At 43.2% G+C, this 19,336-nt stretch overlaps 1 protein-coding gene across 1 annotated transcript in view; it reads left to right on the top strand.

Moving 5' to 3' along the window:
- Nucleotides 1-19,336, top strand: part of NDST1 (N-deacetylase and N-sulfotransferase 1) — a 109,417-nt gene that overhangs the window by 72,544 nt on the left and 17,537 nt on the right. Inside the window, exons 2-8 of the mRNA XM_060240312.1 lie at nucleotides 3,373-4,214; nucleotides 9,193-9,675; nucleotides 12,440-12,527; nucleotides 13,191-13,345; nucleotides 14,608-14,793; nucleotides 17,115-17,243; nucleotides 18,528-18,710. Coding sequence (XP_060096295.1) covers nucleotides 3,705-4,214; nucleotides 9,193-9,675; nucleotides 12,440-12,527; nucleotides 13,191-13,345; nucleotides 14,608-14,793; nucleotides 17,115-17,243; nucleotides 18,528-18,710 — 1,734 coding nt within the window. The 5' untranslated portion in view covers nucleotides 3,373-3,704. The remainder of the gene's footprint in view (nucleotides 1-3,372; nucleotides 4,215-9,192; nucleotides 9,676-12,439; nucleotides 12,528-13,190; nucleotides 13,346-14,607; nucleotides 14,794-17,114; nucleotides 17,244-18,527; nucleotides 18,711-19,336) is intronic.

The raw sequence follows: 19,336 nt of genomic DNA, 5'->3' as shown, positions 1-19,336 counted from the left end.
ACGCATGCATCCTCTGTGATGGTGGCGGCTCCCACCCTTGTGGAATGGTTTGCCTGAGGAGATCAGGAAGGTGCCTACATTTTATTTATATCATTTATATCTCACCTTTCAGCACCAGTGAGGTTGTTAACAGATTAAAAACACAGACAATAATTAAAACCAAGTTAAAATACACATACAATGCAATTAAAAACAGAGTAAGGAGGAGGTATCACTGCGGGAACACAGGCTTTCTTGCAAATAGCCAATACTTTGATTTGAACTCAGATGATTGGTAGCTAATGGATTCTTTTAGAATGGGGATGACATACATACCCTGCCTGGAGTTAAGCCGGCTGCAGTGTTCTGCACTAACTGGAGTTTCAGAGTTGTCTTTAAGAGCAGACAGTGAAGCCCCTGGACCATCTCTGGGGATCCATACTGGTAGCCAACAATTCGTTCTACTAGCCTGTAAGCATCTGCTATTTTGTTTTCTGCTCCATAGAAGCAAAGTATGCTCTTCTCTCTTGTGTATAGATACGAGGAACTTTACAGAGGAGGAGGAGTGGCTGGGATATGTATGTATTGTCTGTAACCTCTGTAACCTAGGATGCTAAACGATGTGTCCTGTAACAAGGTACAGGTAGCAGCCATTTTTAAAGAGTCAAATTGGTTGCCTGTGTTAATTTTTAGATAGTATGCTGGAGGCCATCTCTGCTGGTTCATATTGGTAGACCTCTTGGGTATCTCTGTGCTGGAAGGAATCGTTAGAGAGCCCACAGTGCTGCTGTAGAGTGTATGTATAATACAGTGTATGTATAATGCATGTTCTGTGCAAGAGAATGTTTTAAGATGTAGATTGAGGGGCACCAAGTGTAACTTGAAGCGTAAGGGCGGTTTCTCACTGCTTTTAAAAAATATGCTTTTAAAAGCAGGGAAGTAGACTGAAACTGACTTGGAGCAATTGAATGCTCAGTGCAAGTCCAAGCGTGCCTGGAACAGCTTTTTGGAACAGACACTTGTCTCTGACATGCATTTCTGTAATTTCCAGATGCTTCTTCATATGTGACCTCAAAAGCATAAGTAGGAAAAAGTAACAACATAACTGTTGAACTAGGATTTTATTGATAAAGGGAAAATTCATTTGAAACATAATATATTAATAGTTTCCAGATTTAATAGAGTGCAGAACTTGGCATGGAATTACTCCTTTAAACAAAAGAACTCCATAAACTAATTGTAAACTTTGAAAACCTGTTTCCAGCTGGTGTGATGGGGGTGGATCTGCGGGTGGATCCTGTCACTTTGTCCATTGCAACATTTCTAGAAACAGGAGTATCCAAACTCCATGTGTCTGTGGATAATCTCATATCAATAAGCAGACTGTGTCCTCAGTGCTGGTTTTATGATCAACCATTCCTGCAAGGCAGGTGGTCTGAGGACAGGCACAATATGGAGTGTATCCATTGTATATTGGGTCCTTGCAAAGTAAAGAACCTTTTGTCCATGGTGTCGAATTCAGCAGTGTCTGCTGAATAACATGGCCTTGATGATGTATAAGGTGTAAAATCTTCATAGCTTGTATTGCAGCTTGGTTCGTGGAGCCTGAGATGCTCTCCTGTTATTCTAAAGCAGCCCTGAGCCCGCTTCAGTGGGGTAGGGCGGGATATAAATTGAGAGAGAGAGAGAGAGAGACAAAGTTTGTTTCAGCCTTTTCCTGGCATTTCTTAGTCCACCTTTTGGAGTCTGGCTCCTCTGAACTGGTGGCCATGTAACTCTTGCAGGAGAAAGGTGCCTAGAAACAGAGGTTGCCACTTTTATTTTGAGGATTTCCTGCCTTGGGCCGTGGCCTTCGGGATATGCCTGTTTCATCAGCCATCTCCCCAGTGTAAATGAAAATGGCTGTTATGTGATTTTGTTCTATGGCCTAAAGCTGGGGCAATTGTTTCCTTCTGTCTTTCTCAGTGTACAAAGAGGCAGCCATATTCTTATGGTCCTTTGTGCTGTCAAACTGTTGAGTATTAAAAGGTTTATTGTGGTGTATTGGGCAAATGATTGACACTAAGCCGAAGCAGGTGCAGGGACTGTGGCGGCTTCCTCAAAGCTATATTGAGATGGAGTGACTAAACTAGAAAAACAAACTATGAACCCGCCCTATGCCTGTTGGATGTTTAGCTCTTTGGACTGTATGCCAGCTGGTCCTTTGACTGGCCCACCAGGGTTGAGCTGTGGACCTGCAGACCTAAATTTCTGGTTTCCCTTGAATGCAAATTAATGGGAGGGTTGATGCCTGTCTGTCATATACAGTCTGCCTTCTACAGATCAAGGATACAGCCTTAGGAAGATCCAGTGAGGTATATTTGCATATAAAGTAAGGACGTGTGTTCATTTGATAAGGAACATGCATTCCTTATGTTCAGTACAGCAATGAAAATGAATGGGAATATTGAAAAAGACACAGTTGCTCTTTGCTGCTGAGCTATTAACAATTTCACCAATTGCTGCTTCAGCAAGGGTAATTCGGCAGCCCCTGTTGACAGGGGGACAAGGAGACACTGAGGCCTTAGTGCTGTGTGACACTGTAGTTCCTGAACATCTAGCAGTATTGAGGTCTGTGCCAGGCACTGCTAGCCATTCAGTAGCCCTGTGTTGCTGAGATAGGAGCCCCAGTGCCTCTACTGCCACCTTCTGATGCTGCTGCTGCGGTGGTACTTTCCAGTTCAGTTGAAACTGATGGGAATGAATACAACATATACCTGTGGTAATGAGTATAATGAAAATATATGGAGCTTCTAACACTTATACACAGTTTGCACACTCCTAATGTAAGAATGAGCATGGACTCATCTTGAATTTCCTAACCACTTTATCCAACTTTTGTTTCTCGTATTTGAGTCCAAAAAGAATTTAGGATATTGCAGATGCTTGTTGTGGGTGGGTGTGGTTAATTTGAATTATGGCTGTGTCCTGGAATGGTATGTTTGAATTGAAAATATTCAAACAGCTGCCTGGTTTAGTGCCCAGTGTCTCCTTTGCTCTCCTTCAGATCATGAATATAAATACTATAGTTCTTGCTGTGTCAAAACTGCAGCGAATTACGTTGCCTTCTGTGTACATGAAAAATTTAAAAAGAAAGGAGTAACACCTGAGCATGTACAAAGTTCATTGTCTTCTAGCACTCAAAGTATATGTCTTCCAGGTAAGCTTGAGTTCTGACACATGCAGTAGGTTCATAAAGTTTTTTCTTTGTATATAATGAGGAAAAGTATATTGCATTAGCATCTGGTTAAGAATGCGTATTGGAGAGGGAGACCTTGCTCAGACATCTGTTGATGTGGGTTTTTCCTGCAGCAGCCTGGCTTATTCTTCCTTTTCCTTCTGTTTGTTTTGCAGAACCGTGCCTCTGATCACACACCCAAGGAGTAGCCATGCATCCCTACTTGTTGAAGGATATTCCAGACACTGCAGACTGCCAATTTCCCATCCCAATGAGACACTGATGATGGGATACTGCTGGTATTTTTGCCTTGGAGAGGAACTCTGAATGGATTTGCCATGGTGACATGAAAAAAGACCAGGATGGATAATGGACTGCCAGAGGGGCAATCCAATGTATAAGCAGCCTCTCAGTGAAATTATCCTTAGCCTTTCCTGTGTCAACACCTAGAGGGAGGGGGCAGGGTGGGCGGGGGGGAAGGAATCTGAACTCTCTTTTCAAAGCAAGGATGACTTTGTTGGTAAGACTCCGAAGGAGTTTCCGCCAGGTGTCTCCTCAGCTGGTGCTGTTCCTGCTGTTTGCCTTCTGCCTGCTCAGTGTTTTTATCTCTGCATATTATTTATATGGATGGAAGAGGGGACTGGAACCCTCGGGGGACATCCCCAGCCCAGACTGTGATGAACTGAAGGTTGCCCCCTCACGCTTGCTTCCATTAAAGCCCATCAAAGTGGTAGATTCTTCTCGTACAGACCCTTTGGTTCTAGTGTTTGTGGAAAGCCTTTACTCTCAGCTAGGCCAGGAGATTGTGGCCATCTTGGAATCCAGCCGTTTTAAATACCTGACAGAGATCGCTCCAGGGAAGGGGGATATGCCCACATTGACAGACAAGGACCGAGGACGCTTTGCACTGATCATCTATGAGAACATCTTGAAGTATGTGAACCTGGATGCTTGGAACCGTGAGCTCTTGGACAAATACTGCGTAGAGTATGGTGTTGGAATCATTGGCTTTTTCAAGGTATTGGGTTTTTTTCCTTGAAAGAAAGCATTTGAAGAGAAGGGGCTGAGTCTATTAACTTTGTGGGTATTAGGTGCATCCAATTGTGGAAAGCAGAACATCCCCTGGGTAGGTTCAAGTGTGTTCTGATCTAATCCTGCAGCAGAACAAGGTATTTAGAGTAGGTGCCACACCACTCCAAGTAGTAGGGTGTCTGCATGACATTTCATGAATGCTCCCCTAAATCAGAAATTCCCTGCAAATTAAAAATTAGCACAGCGAGCAAAGAGCTAGGCTCTTCTCCCCAGTACACTCATTTTCTGCTTATAGGGAGTATGTAAAAGGGGGAAGTATTAAAATGATTGGTTTCATTTTTATTCTGGTCAGTGACACCACCCCAACATTGTGATTCCTCAATCCAACTTTATTTTTCTGCATACATCCAGACTTTCTCCCAACCTGACCCCAGAACTGATGGAGGGTTTCTATGAATGAAACTTGGACTCAGTTCCACTACTAAGAGGGAAGGTCAAAAGCAAAGTTCCTGTCCATCTCCCAGAAGCCTCTAGAAACTGGTCAGCTGATTTATGTGCCAAATTTGTATCTGAATATGGTGTTACAACAACCTTTTGTGATATGAGTAGGAAAAGTATTGCTTAACTAGTCCAATGTTGCAAAATAATTAACTGGATACAATTTATCTTTAGCTACAAATAACTCTAGAAAGTGTTTAGTTTTTCCTACCCCATCCTTGCAGTCAACCCCTTTACGGTAGTTTTTTCCACAAAATTCTTTCTGACAGAGATTTTGACTTATCTATTGGGAAAAAAACCCCTGTCTTGTTTCTTCTCTCTTGTGTCTCTGCACAGCAATAGTACTGAGAACAAATGGAGCTTTGAAGGCTTCGTCTGATAGGATGCTTCTGGCATTCAGTGCCATTTACTTAAATGGGCTGTGCCTAATCTATCTATTTTCCAGGATCTTGTGACAGGTGTTTGTGTGAAGGTGCCCTTGGTTTGCTCAGGTTTAAGGTCTAGGCCCAGGAAGATCAGTGGTCTGTGAAATGTCAGCCTTTCTCAGACACCCCTTCATAGTCACTCTTAGCTATTGAAGGCTTGATATCTTGCCAGTGCCAAGCTGATAAGTAAAAGTGCTGTGTTTTTAACTGATGCCAAGAGCGGATTTACAAATCTGCACCTTTTCAGATGAGACTTGGCTGCCATCGCCTGCAATTTTGCTGGTGAAAGTACAAAGATGATGATAATGGCCCTTTGGGGAATTGGTTAATGTGTGAGTACAAGCTTTAGCTGGAAGTGGGAGGGGGTGCAAGCATCACAGTGTCTTTGCTCAGCATTTGATAACCCTACCCTATTCTGGCTTTCCTTGACAGTTTCTGAGGGATCCAAGACTATTTTGACTTTCTGTGTGGTGAAGGTCAAGGCAATTTTCATCATAGTTGTCTTAATTATTGCAGTTTTCTGCTTAAAAGTGTACACCAGGAAGCTTGAGAATCAAGGGTAGAATTAAGTGTTGTAAATGGGCTTCATTCTTAAATTTGGGGCTGTCCTGCTGTTTTAATGGACATTTCTGTACAGTGATCTTTTTCTCTTCTGTTCTGATTTCCCCTCCTTGCTTGACTCATGCCTATGAAAGCCAGTGCTATAATAAATCAGCTAAGTCTTTTAAAATGCCAAAGCAAAGTCTCTCTTGCTTCCTGTTCTGTGTTCCAGTCCACTGATAAAAATGATATCTTTGGTAAAGGAATGGCTGGATACTTAGCAGTATTGGTATGCTATGCTTTAATCCCCTTCCAGATGTATGAAAAATGTATCTGGATGCAACTGGCTTTTGAAAAGCTTTATTGCATCTCACAAAACAGCATCAGTTTCAGAACTCGTTGCTTAGTCCTTTTGGAAACTACATGGACCACACAACATGCATATTGTAATAATAAAAACAGTTTTATGCATGGTCCTTCTTTCTTTTGACATAAATGTAGGAAAGAGAAGGCATGCAAGAGCTACCAGTAGACTCAGCATTCCAGAGTTCATAGTCTACGGATCCCATCTTCTGTGAAACTGACAGGCTTAATGTAAAACTCCAGCCACAGAGGTTGTTGACCTAAAAACAATTCTATGCAGCTGTTTCAGAAAGGTACTCTGATCCAGGGGGTTTAACGTTGCTGCATACATGCACCTTAAGACTTTAATAATAATAATAATAATTTTTTATTTGTATCCCGCCCTCCCCGCCGAAGCAGGCTCAGGGCGGCTAACAGCTGATTGGTGGGTGTGGTGAGTAGCAGTATGTTTATCCTTATTTCATATCCCGATCTTACAAACTTATGGAAAAGTGGATCCATGGCTGCAATCAGCTTGGTGTGGTCTGACCAAGGCTTTAATGTGGTTTGGGTTTTTTTGTACCAGGAGAGTCATGATCAGATGTCTCACATGACCACCAGCAGCCCCTCCAATGCACCAAGCCCACTGCTGCCACTTTCTTGCTGGCCTGATCCAGCCCTACACATCCGCCTCACCCCTCTTTGCCATCCTGCCCGCCCTTGCCACTGGACTTGAGCAGGATTGGCTGTTTGCCTACCAGGCCCCATTGGGCCCAGCGCTTCATCCTCCTCTAGTGGCATCATTGGGTGCAGCTTCAGCCCCGTTGCCAGCAGCTGAACCTCCCCATCCACCATCCTTGCTGGCTCACTCCTGGGCTCGCAAGTGGTTTTAGAGGAGCCTCAGGTGAATAACCGCTTATGTGCTCATAGCTAAAAAATTTTTTTTTAAATGGTGGCAAAGTGGGAAGTGGAAGTCCCAAAAGGCTTCATCCCTCAAGAAAGTGATCATACACCTATAGAAGTGCTTGTAAGCCATTAGGTGCAGTAAATCCCAGACTTTCTGGTGTCAGGGAAGTTGGGTGAGCATGGGAGATTGACAGCTGCAGGACAGGAGCCAGATGTTGCTGTCTGATCAAGCACTTTAAATCTGTTCAGGAGGAGCAACAACAGCAGATCAAAGTACTCATCTGATCGCACCCCATATGATTTAGGCAGGCACCATTTAACACCTACTTGTCTACACAGCTATGTCCATAAGAGAGCAGAAAACGACAGAACGAGTTGGTATTTGGAGGTCATTGACAGATGGCTGTATGCTCTGAGACACGGGTATGGCATCTTCACACCACCATCTGGCTTAACCTGTTTGAATAGAAACATAGAGAAGAGGAAGAGTTTGATCTTAGTCCTGGGCTTGTTTCAGAGTACGCTTCTTCAGTCAATGGTCACTGTAAGATCAGTATTTTGCATCTGTTATAAAGGGCAGAGCCATTGAACTAGACCCTTGGGAAGGGTGCATCCAGCTGTTATGTGACTAGTCTTTGACTTTTTGTATCACAAGCCAAAACATAGAGTGAAATGGAGGCCTTGTAATCTTCCAAAATATAACCACTAGATTCTTGTTTCTCTATAGCAGTTCTTTATGCCAGCAAACTAGTGTTTGAGGTCCAGATTGGAGGAAACTGTTTGTGAGATTTGGAATTCTGTAGAATAGTTTTTCTAGAACATTGTGAATATATGCCACATCATGAAAACTTGAAGTTCAGTTCTGAACATGCTTGTCACATGATGCTATGATACTGCCTTTGGTTTCCGTTGTCACGTTCTGTATTCTAACTATTGGCAGCCAAGAAGACTTTTCTATATGGCTTAACTGTAAAACTGAGAAAGACTTAACATGGTTGAATGATCTTTTGTACAAATATTCAGCACGTCAGGGATAAGGGCTAGCTTAGCATTAAGGGATGCTTAATGTAAGCCCCCTCCCCCAATACAGTCTGAAATAATACAGCCCAGGCCATTCTGTGTATCCATGTCCACAAGAGAGGAAAGGAGACTGAATGAACTGAGCATTTGAAGGTCATTGCAGCATGGCAGTGTGCTTATTTTGGAATCAGCCCAAAGTCTTAGTTCCTCCAGACTTTGATATATAAATCATATTGCTAAAGGTGCCTCCTTATGGCTGCTGCTGTATTGGTTAAAGAGCTGGTTGGTTATGTGTCCTTGCAAAGGCTGGAAGAGTAGTAGCCACTGAGTTTGTGACTTCTGCTTCAGGGTGCCTAGTATGAGGTTGGACAGAACCTTTAAAGTACTGGCTAATCACTTTTCTGGGTTCTTTTGTCACCTCCTTCCTGCTATGGTCACTTTTGACCGGGTCCGCTACAAAGTGCTGGTTATCACCTTTAAAGCCCTATATGGCCGAGGACCTGCCTATCTGAGGGACCGTCTCTCCCCATATGAGCCCCAAAGAGCACTGAGGTCAGCAGGGAAGAACATGCTGACTATCCCTGGGCCAAAGGAGGCAAAATTACGGAGCACCCGGGCACGGGCCTTCTCTGTTACAGCCCCGTGCCTTTGGAATCAGCTCCCAGAGGAGGTGCAGGCCCTGCGGAATCTGGACCAATTCCGCAGGGCCTGTAAGACCATTCTTTTCAAGCAGGCCTTTGTAGACCGCTGATAAGATGGCTGTTCAACCCACCAACAATTTTATCTAGTGATCTCTGCCATTATATAAATGCACAGAATAACATCAGGAACATCACCGCCGTTGTTAAAATTATGGAACGACTTAGATACCCGGAACTGGTTTTTAGATATTGTTGTTTTAAACTATTGTATAATTTAAATGCTGTTTTAAACTTATTATATATTGTATAATTTTATTGATTTTGTTGTTAGCCGCCCTGAGCCTGCCTAGGCGGGGAGGGTGGGATACAAATAAAATTTATTATTATTATTATTATTATTATTATTAGTATTATTATTGAGTGCAGCCTAGCCACTGTAAGTTGCAGCAGCAATATCTATATCTGCTTTAAGCTGATTGGAGAGAATTTATTTTAAGGTTAGCTTGACTCTTTAACATGGTCAGTAAATTTTGTCTTTTCCCTTTTTCATCCTTTGTCAAGCTCTCATTTAGTTCATGTAATCTCTCCGCAGGCCAATGAGAACAGCTTACTGAGTGCTCAGCTGAAAGGCTTCCCCCTCTTTCTTCACTCCAACCTTGCGCTTAAGGACTGCAGCATCAATCCCAAATCTCCGCTGCTGTACATTACACGGCCCAGTGAGGTAGAGAAGGGCCTGCTTCCAGGGGAGGACTGGACAGTCTTCCAGTCGAATCATTCCACCTATGAACCTGTCCTCCTAGCCAAGACCAAGTCAGCAGAATCCATCCCACACATGAGCATCGATGCTGCACTCCATACCACTGTGGTACAAGACCTGGGCCTTCATGACGGCATCCAGAGAGTCCTCTTTGGTAACAACCTCAACTTCTGGCTGCACAAACTGGTCTTCGTGGACGCGGTTTCTTTCCTCACTGGCAAGAGGCTTTCCCTCCCACTCGATCGCTACATCTTGGTAGACATTGATGATATTTTTGTTGGCAAGGAAGGCACTCGCATGAAAGTGGATGATGTCAAGGTAATTATAGCCACAGCTAGGTATTGTGCTTAATGGAAGGGGTGTGGAGAGACAAGGGACTCACTGCTCTATGGATTAATTTCTTTTTATCTGAAAGCTAGAGATGTAAATCTGTTGCACAGGGTTTTAGAGCAGTGACCTGAATCCATCATTTGGATTCTGTTGCCTGGGTCTAGGCATCCCCTCTAGTGCATTCATTATGCTTCAGTCATCCTCAGAATTTAGAACGCTGGAAAAAATGACACTTTAAAATGCAGGCTCTATAACCAGGTGATCTCATCCTCATGAAACTTTTATCTAGAGGCATGTTATCTTTTTCAAAAACCTGGTGGTTCTCAACTAACAGCTTAGAGCATCCATTGCAAATTACCTCTATTAGCATTGAAGATGAAGAAGAAGAAGATATTGGATTTCTATCCCGCCCTCCACTCCGAAGAGTCTCAGAGCGGCTCACAATCTCCTTTACCTTCCTCCCCCACAACAGACACCCTGTGAGGTGGGTGGGGCTGGAGAGGGCTCTCACAGCAGCTGCCCTTTCAAGGACAACCTCTGCCAGAGCTATGGCTGACCCAAGGCCATGCTAGCAGGTGCAAGTGGAGGAGTGGGGAATCAAACCCGGTTCTCCCAGATAAGAGTCCGCACACTTAACCACTACACCAAACTGGCTCTCCATTGCTATAAATAATTGTACATACAGAAATGTACAATTGAATTTCTTTATGGTTTAAAAATAGAACACATAATATCATGGGTTAAGACTGAATGTATAATTTATAGTTGTATAAACTTCTTTTGTGTCTCTTGAAGTGGACTGTGGACAGCTTTATCTTATATTTTAAAGATAGAGGGCATTTAAGTGACATTTAAGAGCAAGAAATTCTCAGCATCAGTCTAACGTCTATTGATTTTGAGCAAGCTTTAAACCTTGAGAATGTTTTGCCCAGTAAATAAGTATGGTCATGCATGCACGTGCTGGGCAACAAACAACATTTGGCTACTTGAGCACATGTCTGGCTCTACTTTTAATTGGAATCACAGAATAATTGTAAGGTAGCCAATAGGTAAATATGCAACAACCGTACCTTATTACAAGTGGAGATTTTTACTGAACCTGGTAGATAGTGCAGTTGGATTGTGTAATGACCAAAGATTTAGGTGTCAGCTGTTACTTGAATAGAGCCCCGGATCTCCCAAGGGAGCTGTTGTACAAAGTTTGAATGGCTTCTGTGCCTGATGAAAAACTGTGTGTAAGAGCTTGCCTGCTTACATGCAGTCTCTTTCTGTGCCCATCTTCTCAGTGGCTTGTATTTATCTAATAAGGGGTAAGTTAGTCAATACAGTTTTTGTTCACACAAATTGTCCAAGGTCCTCAATATCAGGAGGTAATGTACGTGTCTTGATTTGTTGAATTATTGGCTGACAGCTGCCTTCATTGTTTGTTTGGAAGGCTACAAGATGTATTTGGGGGGGGGGGGGGGGGGTTAGTGGTGAAATTACACCTTTACCAGCCCAGCTAGGCAATTTTGAATGGTAACTACTTTGTGAGCTGCTGGCATTAAAGTTGTGAGCTACTGCATAAATTATTGTGCTCTGAGGCCATTTTTCCTAAGACAAAGATGTGTGAGCTGGAGACTAAAAAACTGTGAACTAGCTCACACTAACTCAGCTTAGAGGGAACACTGCTCATCTCATGTGACTTCTTGTGTAAAGATGTCAAAACAACTGGCCCTTAGGCTTCCTCGTGTTTCACTATTGATGTGGGGAATTACTTGTAGTGTTTTTTCTTCTTTTGCCATGAGAGTGATACGAGAACCACCATATGGAGAAAGCCTGTACTTTGGAGCCTTTCCTGTGCCGGTGTTGCTCTGCTGAATAGAGTTGCAGCCAGAGCTTCTGTCTTCGGAGGCTCCTCCTGTTGCTTGCTGCAGTGATAATGGGCTGGAACCATGCTGCAGCTGCTCCCGTGTCACTATCGTAACATGAGAAGAGGACTTTTGGTGTCATCCATACTGATTCTCACACTGTCTCTGTGTGTGTGCGTGTGCACTCACTTGCACCCATGTTCCTGAATTTGTGGGGAATCTGTGGGATGCTGGCTAGCTTTTCACTCATCCCATTTTTAATTGTCTGCACTTAGAATAGCGTGCAGTCTTACTTGTAGAATACTGGAACACACACTGTCAACATAAACTTTATAGAACGATTACTAGGTCTAGCAGTGTTGCCACAACCATTGGGCAGGCTGGTCTTGGAAATGGGATTGTGCAGTCCAGTGAGCTGCATTGCTAAGCTGCAGAGGTGTCTAGACTTCTAGGTCGGGGCAGCCATGGGCTGTGTGGTGCACCCAAAGGAATTCGCCTCAGCTTCCTGAAGCTCCCAGGCTTTCTGTTCAACTTGCCTTTTGTTGTACAAAAACAGAACATCATTAAACAGATTCTAAGGGAATACCTGTTCTTTCCTTTTTCCTCTTCTAGGAATAAGACTAAACAAACATTCTGTATGTGACTTCTTTTGGGGGGGTGGGGGGAGGAGGTGAAATAAAGAGATTATTAGTCACACCGATACCCAAAATACACAGTGAACTGTAGCAAACAAATTAGGTCAGCGTTAGCAGTAGTTTAAGGCCATGTGCTGCCTTATGGCAAAAAGAACACTGTAGTGCAAGAAACAATTTTGCAGGCTGTGTGCCCAACTGTGGAATGTATGTATGTATGTGGTGCACTGCATATTTTATTATTTAAAACATCCTTTTCTCATATTGCAGGCTTTATTTGACACCCAGAATGAACTGCGCACCCACATCCCAAATTTCACCTTCAATCTGGGTTACTCAGGGAAATTCTTCCATACAGGTAAGGAAAGGAGTTTTGTTACCTTTCTGTGCATTGGACTTGATTTTGCTGATTTTTACAATTACTGAAGGCAAACTAGATGTGACATGGGGGATCAATAACTAGGATCTCATGCTGTTCTTTAAAAGGCTAAAAGTAGCAGGGGGCAGGGGGAGACCAGCACTTCTGATAGTATCGTAGCACTGGAAGAGGGAGGCCTGATTCTTCTTCTTTGCAGTATTCCCCTCCCTCTTTCTGGAGCTGCTGCTTGCCTGTATAGGAAACACTGAGGTAATCAGGTAGTATCTGTCTGTTTTCCCCCACCAGACACATATTTTTAATTTGATTTCTAATTCAATAAGAAGAATTCGAGATGGGGAAAATGGTGAAGTGATCAAGAGTTCTTTTTTTCTTTTTTTTACACTGAAGCACACCATTTATGTGCCAAAATCGACTTTGCTGAATGAATATATAAGACATTAAGCTGCTACTGATGATGATAGATGATAAAAACAGAGGGAGAAATGTGGTGAAATTCAATTTACATTTTTTACCTCAAAATGTCAAATTTATGGTGAAACAGTGTGTGCAGAATTTGAGGTGGTTTGAGTCTGTGAGGGGGGTGATGTTCCATTTGATGTCTCCAGCCTCTTATTAGTGATGTTGATGGTTTGGGCCTGGCAGGTACAGATGCAGAAGACGAGGGAGACGACCTGCTGCTCTCATATGTGAAGGAGTTCTGGTGGTTCCCCCACATGTGGAGCCACATGCAGCCTCACCTTTTCCATAACCAGTCTGTGCTGGCTGAGCAAATGACCATGAACAAGAAATTTGCTGTTGTGAGTAAGATGCTGTTGGGAGCAGAGGAGGGGAGCATGGGCAATATGGTGGGCAAAATAGTGATGAAGGCATTAGGGTAGTCCTCTAGTTTTGGTGGCCCCCAGTGAACCATCCAAAACCTGGCATCCTCCCAGGGACTTTGGCTTGGATCCTGAGCCTTGCTTTTTCTTGCACTGTGCCGTTCTACATTGTGAAAGTAGTCCATTGCAGAGTACATTCTTTTGGTGCCAATCAGGGCTTCTGCTCAAGAAATCTGAAAAGCAGCTGGTGATTGAGGGATGGGTTCCTCAGTGGAGGAGTACCTCTGCAGTAGGCAGCATCATTTAGGATCCAAGCCTGTTACTGAAAAGTTTAGCATGAAACTTTTCAGAAGGCCTCCAGTGAATGCACGGGTAGCCTAACATTGTCAAACTAGAGACAGAGTATTCCATTCCCTCTGGTCACGCAGTGTAAAAGCAGTATTCTCAGAGAACTGGGACATCTATGTACCACTTAGCTCCATGTTACTAGTATTTAAGAACACTGAGGACTTCCATCCCCTATTGTTTGTTCCAGTTAGTTCCAGCTTTTTTGTTGATGTGCTAACCTCTTTAGCCTGAGTTTTTGAAATATTTACTTTCATAATATCCTTGCAGCCTAGTCATATTATTATTTTTAGAGTGCATACTACTTAGATTCCTGAGTCCAGTGACTGACGATTAGCCCCCAATACATTTAGACCTTTTATTGAGATGGGTGCTACCAGCCAGCTGGTTCTTAACAGAGCCCACCTTGGGAAGTCTACTTAACTTGACCTTGTTCTAGTACAGGAAAGATTTGGCGTGAACAAATGTCCTCCAAGGATAAATGATGGACTCTTTTAAAGGAATTGCATCAAAGTTATAAGCCAGCATGATTTGCAAGAAGAGGGAATTTGGAAACTATTTCTTTGCTCTTACAAGAACAAGAAAAAATAGAATGGAAAACATAACAGTTATAATAAGATAATCCTTAAAACAAAATAATTTAGTTGATGAGTATCTGTGTTCCACAAGGACTTTCAAAAATGTAGATTATGGATTTAGCAAATAGGTTAATAGGCTGTTTTCCCCAAGAAAAGCTGCTCAGGTACAACTCAGAGAGCCTTTTGGCTGTAAGGCATAGGGAAAGTGTGTGTGTTTAAATAAATAGAGTCCAGAGTGTTTGTCATTTATTCATCTGTAAGAGGAAAGGCAGCGTAAAAATATGATAGGAAAAAATGAGTTGCCTTCTCTTCTCTTAGGAGCATGGCATCCCCACTGACATGGGATATGCTGTAGCACCCCATCATTCAGGAGTGTACCCAGTCCATATGCAACTATATGAAGCATGGAAGCAAGTGTGGGGGATCAGAGTTACAAGCACTGAAGAGTATCCTCATCTCAAGCCAGCCCGCTACCGACGTGGCTTCATCCACAATGGAATCATGGTAAGTGGAAAGGGTATCAACTTACGGTATTTAGAAGTTAACTTATTTTCATCCTCCTGCTGTTTATGCACCAACCAAATCTGGTAATATATCAGCTTGGAAGATAAACCCATGGCTACATGACATGAGTTAATAAATGCAAAGCATCGCTTCTCTGGATACCCAATAGGAGTTTAATCTGTGATGGTATTATTCCAGAACTATATTGTGTAGTTTAAATACAGATGTAGTAGGGACTGCTTTTGCATACCGTGCTTCGACCTTCAAATGAAATGGGAAGAAATAATTCTTTTTTTCTTTGAAGAAAAGGAAACGGAACATAATTCCTTCCACCACCAGCCACAGTTACAGGACTCTAAATTAATATCTGTATTCATCCATTGTTCAAAGCATTTCTTAGAGGCCTGTTAGCCTCACAACAAGCCTTTGAGGTAGGCTGGAATGAAAAATAGTAGCTACACTCAGATGTTGTTAAAACCTTGGTCTGTAAATAAACCATAGTTAGTTGTGATGTCTGAATGCTGTGACCATCCATTGGCATGAAACCAGGATTTCAAGCTAGGATTTATAATTATTTTATTAACTACAGTTTATATTAATTGTGGCATATTATATTATGTTTGGATTTACAAAGTACAGTTTGAGTTACTGCCCCTTAAATTTCTCTGGCTATAGAGGTAAGCAGTATAAAGAAAATTTCCTGAGAGACAGAGAAGGGGCAGTGAATTGGAATATGTTCAAACTGGGTTTTTAAAAAATGATTAGGTAGATTAACCAATGTTTGTTGTGCCCTTATCTCAGTTTATCACAATATATGAATGCAGCTGGTGACTTCCCCAGTGAGTTTGTAGCTAAAGCAAAGATAGGAACCCTAGCCTCACTAGATTCTAGCCGCTGCAACACCACAAGCTTGTAATCTGAATGAGGAGCAGATCAGTATTTCCTCTGAGACTGATCTAGCTAGATGCTTCTGCTGGTTCCTAGATTAGGTCAGGGAGAAGAAATAGGGCTGTGTTTTGGATGATATCAATAATTTACCAGTATAAAAAAAAACCAAACTAGGAGCACAGGAAAAGTGTCAATTAGTTGTAGAATCTGATGGAGAAGTATTATTATTAAGCATTTTTACTTTACGAGGGGCAGTCAGTTTGTTTCAGCTGCACTCAAAGTCTTTCAAACCAAAACATTAGCTCCAATTCTTTATGGCATCCCCATCTGGATTTTAGCATTAAACAAGAAAGTAGAAAATGTTCAAGCCTCCTTTTTAAGGCAGATCTTAGGTGTCCCAAATTGTGTGTCTTATTTTGTTCTCTGTTCTGAATTAGGTTAGTTGTTGATTGAATCAAAGACTTGGATGGCAACATTCAGATTCTGGCTTAAGGTTCATTTTAGGGCCGAGCCTAATAGTCTTTTTGCCTGCTTGTTGAGGGACTGTTATATTTCAGCTTGATCAGTGGCCCTTCTGTCCAAACTTCGGCACGCTAGAGCATGGGGAGGGGAAAGGCGTAGCTTGCCATGAGGGAAACAGTCGCCATGGCAACGCCGCTGGCATAGGAACGCAAGGGAGGCGGAGGCAGCCAGAGGGGAGGGCCAGCCCACCCACCCCCATTGGCCAGTCCTGGTGCATGCGCCGTGGCTCATGACAGTCAGGGTTGGGGAGAGGGGGCCCCAGAGAGGTTGATAGCCATCCCCAACCCACCCCCAAACAGAGAACGGAGCCAATGATGGGCAGACCATCAAAGGCAAAGGTTCCCACCAGGGGGAGGGAACAGGAGTGAGGCTGGGCATGCGCGGGGGTGGGGGGTGGCGAGGCGGGGGTGAGACAGGGGACCATGGAGAAGCCGTCAATCCCCTCACACCCTCCCGCTGTCAGAGACTCTGCCAATGGCAGGCAGACAAGCAGGAAATACCAAGTGCAGGAGTTCGCTATCATAGACAGTGGCTGGAATATGTGTCTGGGAGTGAGCAGCCCAGCGGCAGACACCCCCCACCCAGAGACCCCCTGTGTTGCCCTGACGCCCTCTGCCGTGTGCACAGACCACCTCCCCCGGGGGCCGCAGAACTCAGAGTGCGAGTGCATCAGCCGCAGAACTCTGAGTCCACTTCATCAGCCCCCTCCTTAATGCCCTGCGCACAACAGCCCTGTGGGGTCGGGTAGGCTGTCAGTCCGGGCAGGCTGAGGGGCGGCACTCCCCTCCCCTGAAAGCTGATACTTGGCAGACATGCCCAGAATTTGTAAGGAGAATAGGAATGGGCTGATGTCTTATCTCTTAAATCTCTTTTTACTATATATTATATGTTTCCTTTCCATCTTTTGACAGGTTCTCCCACGGCAGACATGTGGTTTGTTCACACACACCATATTCTATAATGAATATCCTGGTGGCTCCAGTGAATTGGATAAGATCATCAATGGAGGCGAGCTTTTCCTGACTGTGCTACTTAACCCCGTGAGTACTGCCTGAAGGATAAATGGGACTCCCCCTTTTCACATGTAGAACCAATCCTCCATTATAGTTAGGGAAGGCATCTGATTGGTGGCATGAAATGGGCAGAAGTGTTGCTAACAGGGCTGGTTTTCCAAACTCTTCAAGCAGAGAGGGATCTAATGCCTAGTTGTGACTTTCCCAGGTTTCTAGACCCTTCTGTTCTCCCTGCTGAGTTTGGCTTGCTTTTGATATCTGTTCAGTTTCCTGCCATGTTGTTATGATTTGAGATAGAATGTTGAATGGGAATGAAGTACTTTGTGTTTTAACTTGGGCCCCATGCTCTTTCTCTTAGAGAGACGCTCCACGGATGTGCTATTTAGCCAAACTTAAATTCTAAATAAGTTTGACCACTACCGGATTGGCCAGAGATCCAGAAGTATTTTTGTTACATAGCGAGTCAGTCCCTTGTTCTGTTAAATTCCTCCTCAAGTTATAAGTATGTGTCTGCTGTGATAAACTATATGTATTTTTCCTCTTTGCTTGTGTCATGTTGTTGGGGCAAAAGGTGTCAAATTTATACAGGATTGCCAGAGGATATGGATTTAGCATAGGGATTTTCATAGTAGTTTCCATTTTTAGTTGGGGGGGGGGGATCTAGTAAGAAGAAATAAGAGACTGGTAAAACTAAACACTGTGGAGTAGAACTTGGATGGGGGGGAGATATCAGATTTGGCAGCAGATTTGGGGTATATGGTGTGAGAAATTGTGTTGTAGTCAATGCATAAATAACCTAGTGAGTGCATTGCCATAATGTATCATCTTAGATGACCTTAGAGTATAATAGCTCTCATCCGTTTTGTCAGTTGTATAAAGAAAAGCATAGTCTGAATGGTATCTTTTTGCTTTTAGCCTAAAATGAAAATAATGGAAGACGGCAAAGAAAAAATGGAACCTTCATATTCAGAGATAATTTACCTTTTATTTATCAGATGTTGGAGACAAATGGGGTATGCCCATTTCCACCGAGTCCAGTTTTCTAAGTTTCATTGGAACATCAGGTTTGCTACTGATGGCAATGGATGGTGGGACCTTAATCCAGCAAAACAGGGCTTGTGTTTTTCAGCTAGTTCATGTATCACTGTAAAGTCTTCAGTTCCCACCTTCCCACAACTCCTCCTCTGGTCATATGTTGTAATTCAGTCTTCTGAAAGCATATTAATATACATAGTAGTACAATACTGTTTTGCCTAAAAACATGCCAATCAATTCCATTTTTGTCATCACCTCTTTTTCTTTCCCTCTTAGATCAGTATCTTCATGACTCATCTTTCCAATTATGGCAATGACCGCCTGGGTTTGTATACCTTTAGACACCTGGTCCGTTTCCTCAACTCCTGGACTAACTTGAAATTGCAGACACTGCCACCTGTGCAACTGGCACAGAAGTATTTTCAGATATTCTCAGAGGAGAAAGACCCTCTATGGCAGGTGGGCTTAGCACAGTCAAATGACTCCAGTATACGTCCCTCCACTGTGTTATTCTACTGGGATTTTTAACAATTATTCTGTAAACCAAAGGCCATGTAGCTGTGTTTTATGCTGAGGCTCATCAGAATATGAATCCACAGCACCAGTGCAGCCATGATAAAAGTGAGCAATCTCTTGGTAGCAAACATGAATAGCAAGAGTGGCTTCACAGTGTTAGTGTAATAGTGCTAGACTTGCCTGTTTTGACTGGTTTCTGTTCAGTTGCAGTTGACATCAACATGGGCTGCATGTCAAATCTGGTTACTGGCTGACGCTGTAACTCTGAATGCTGTGTAGGAATCTGTTTTAGTGGTTAGATTTCCCCTCCTCCTGACAACCTGCATATCCTCACTTTTCCCTGTATTCTTTCCCTCTGACGTACCCACCCACTAACCATTTATCTGCTCACATATTCGGCTATATTATTTATGTATTTCATTTATACCCTGCCTTTCTCCACAATGGGGACCCAAAGCAGTTTACATAATTTCCCTCATCTTCTTCATGGTCTCTGTGCAGTCACACATATGGGGGGGTATTCCGCAGGATTGGCCCTGACCTCGGAGAGTTCAAAGCAATCTTGATCG

The sequence above is a fragment of the Heteronotia binoei genome, chromosome 5 (genome assembly GCF_032191835.1).
Source record: "Heteronotia binoei isolate CCM8104 ecotype False Entrance Well chromosome 5, APGP_CSIRO_Hbin_v1, whole genome shotgun sequence".
NCBI lineage: Eukaryota > Metazoa > Chordata > Lepidosauria > Squamata > Gekkonidae > Heteronotia > Heteronotia binoei.
The sequence above is the reverse complement of the archived record's forward strand: the minus strand, read 5'-3'. Positions and strand labels throughout refer to the sequence as shown.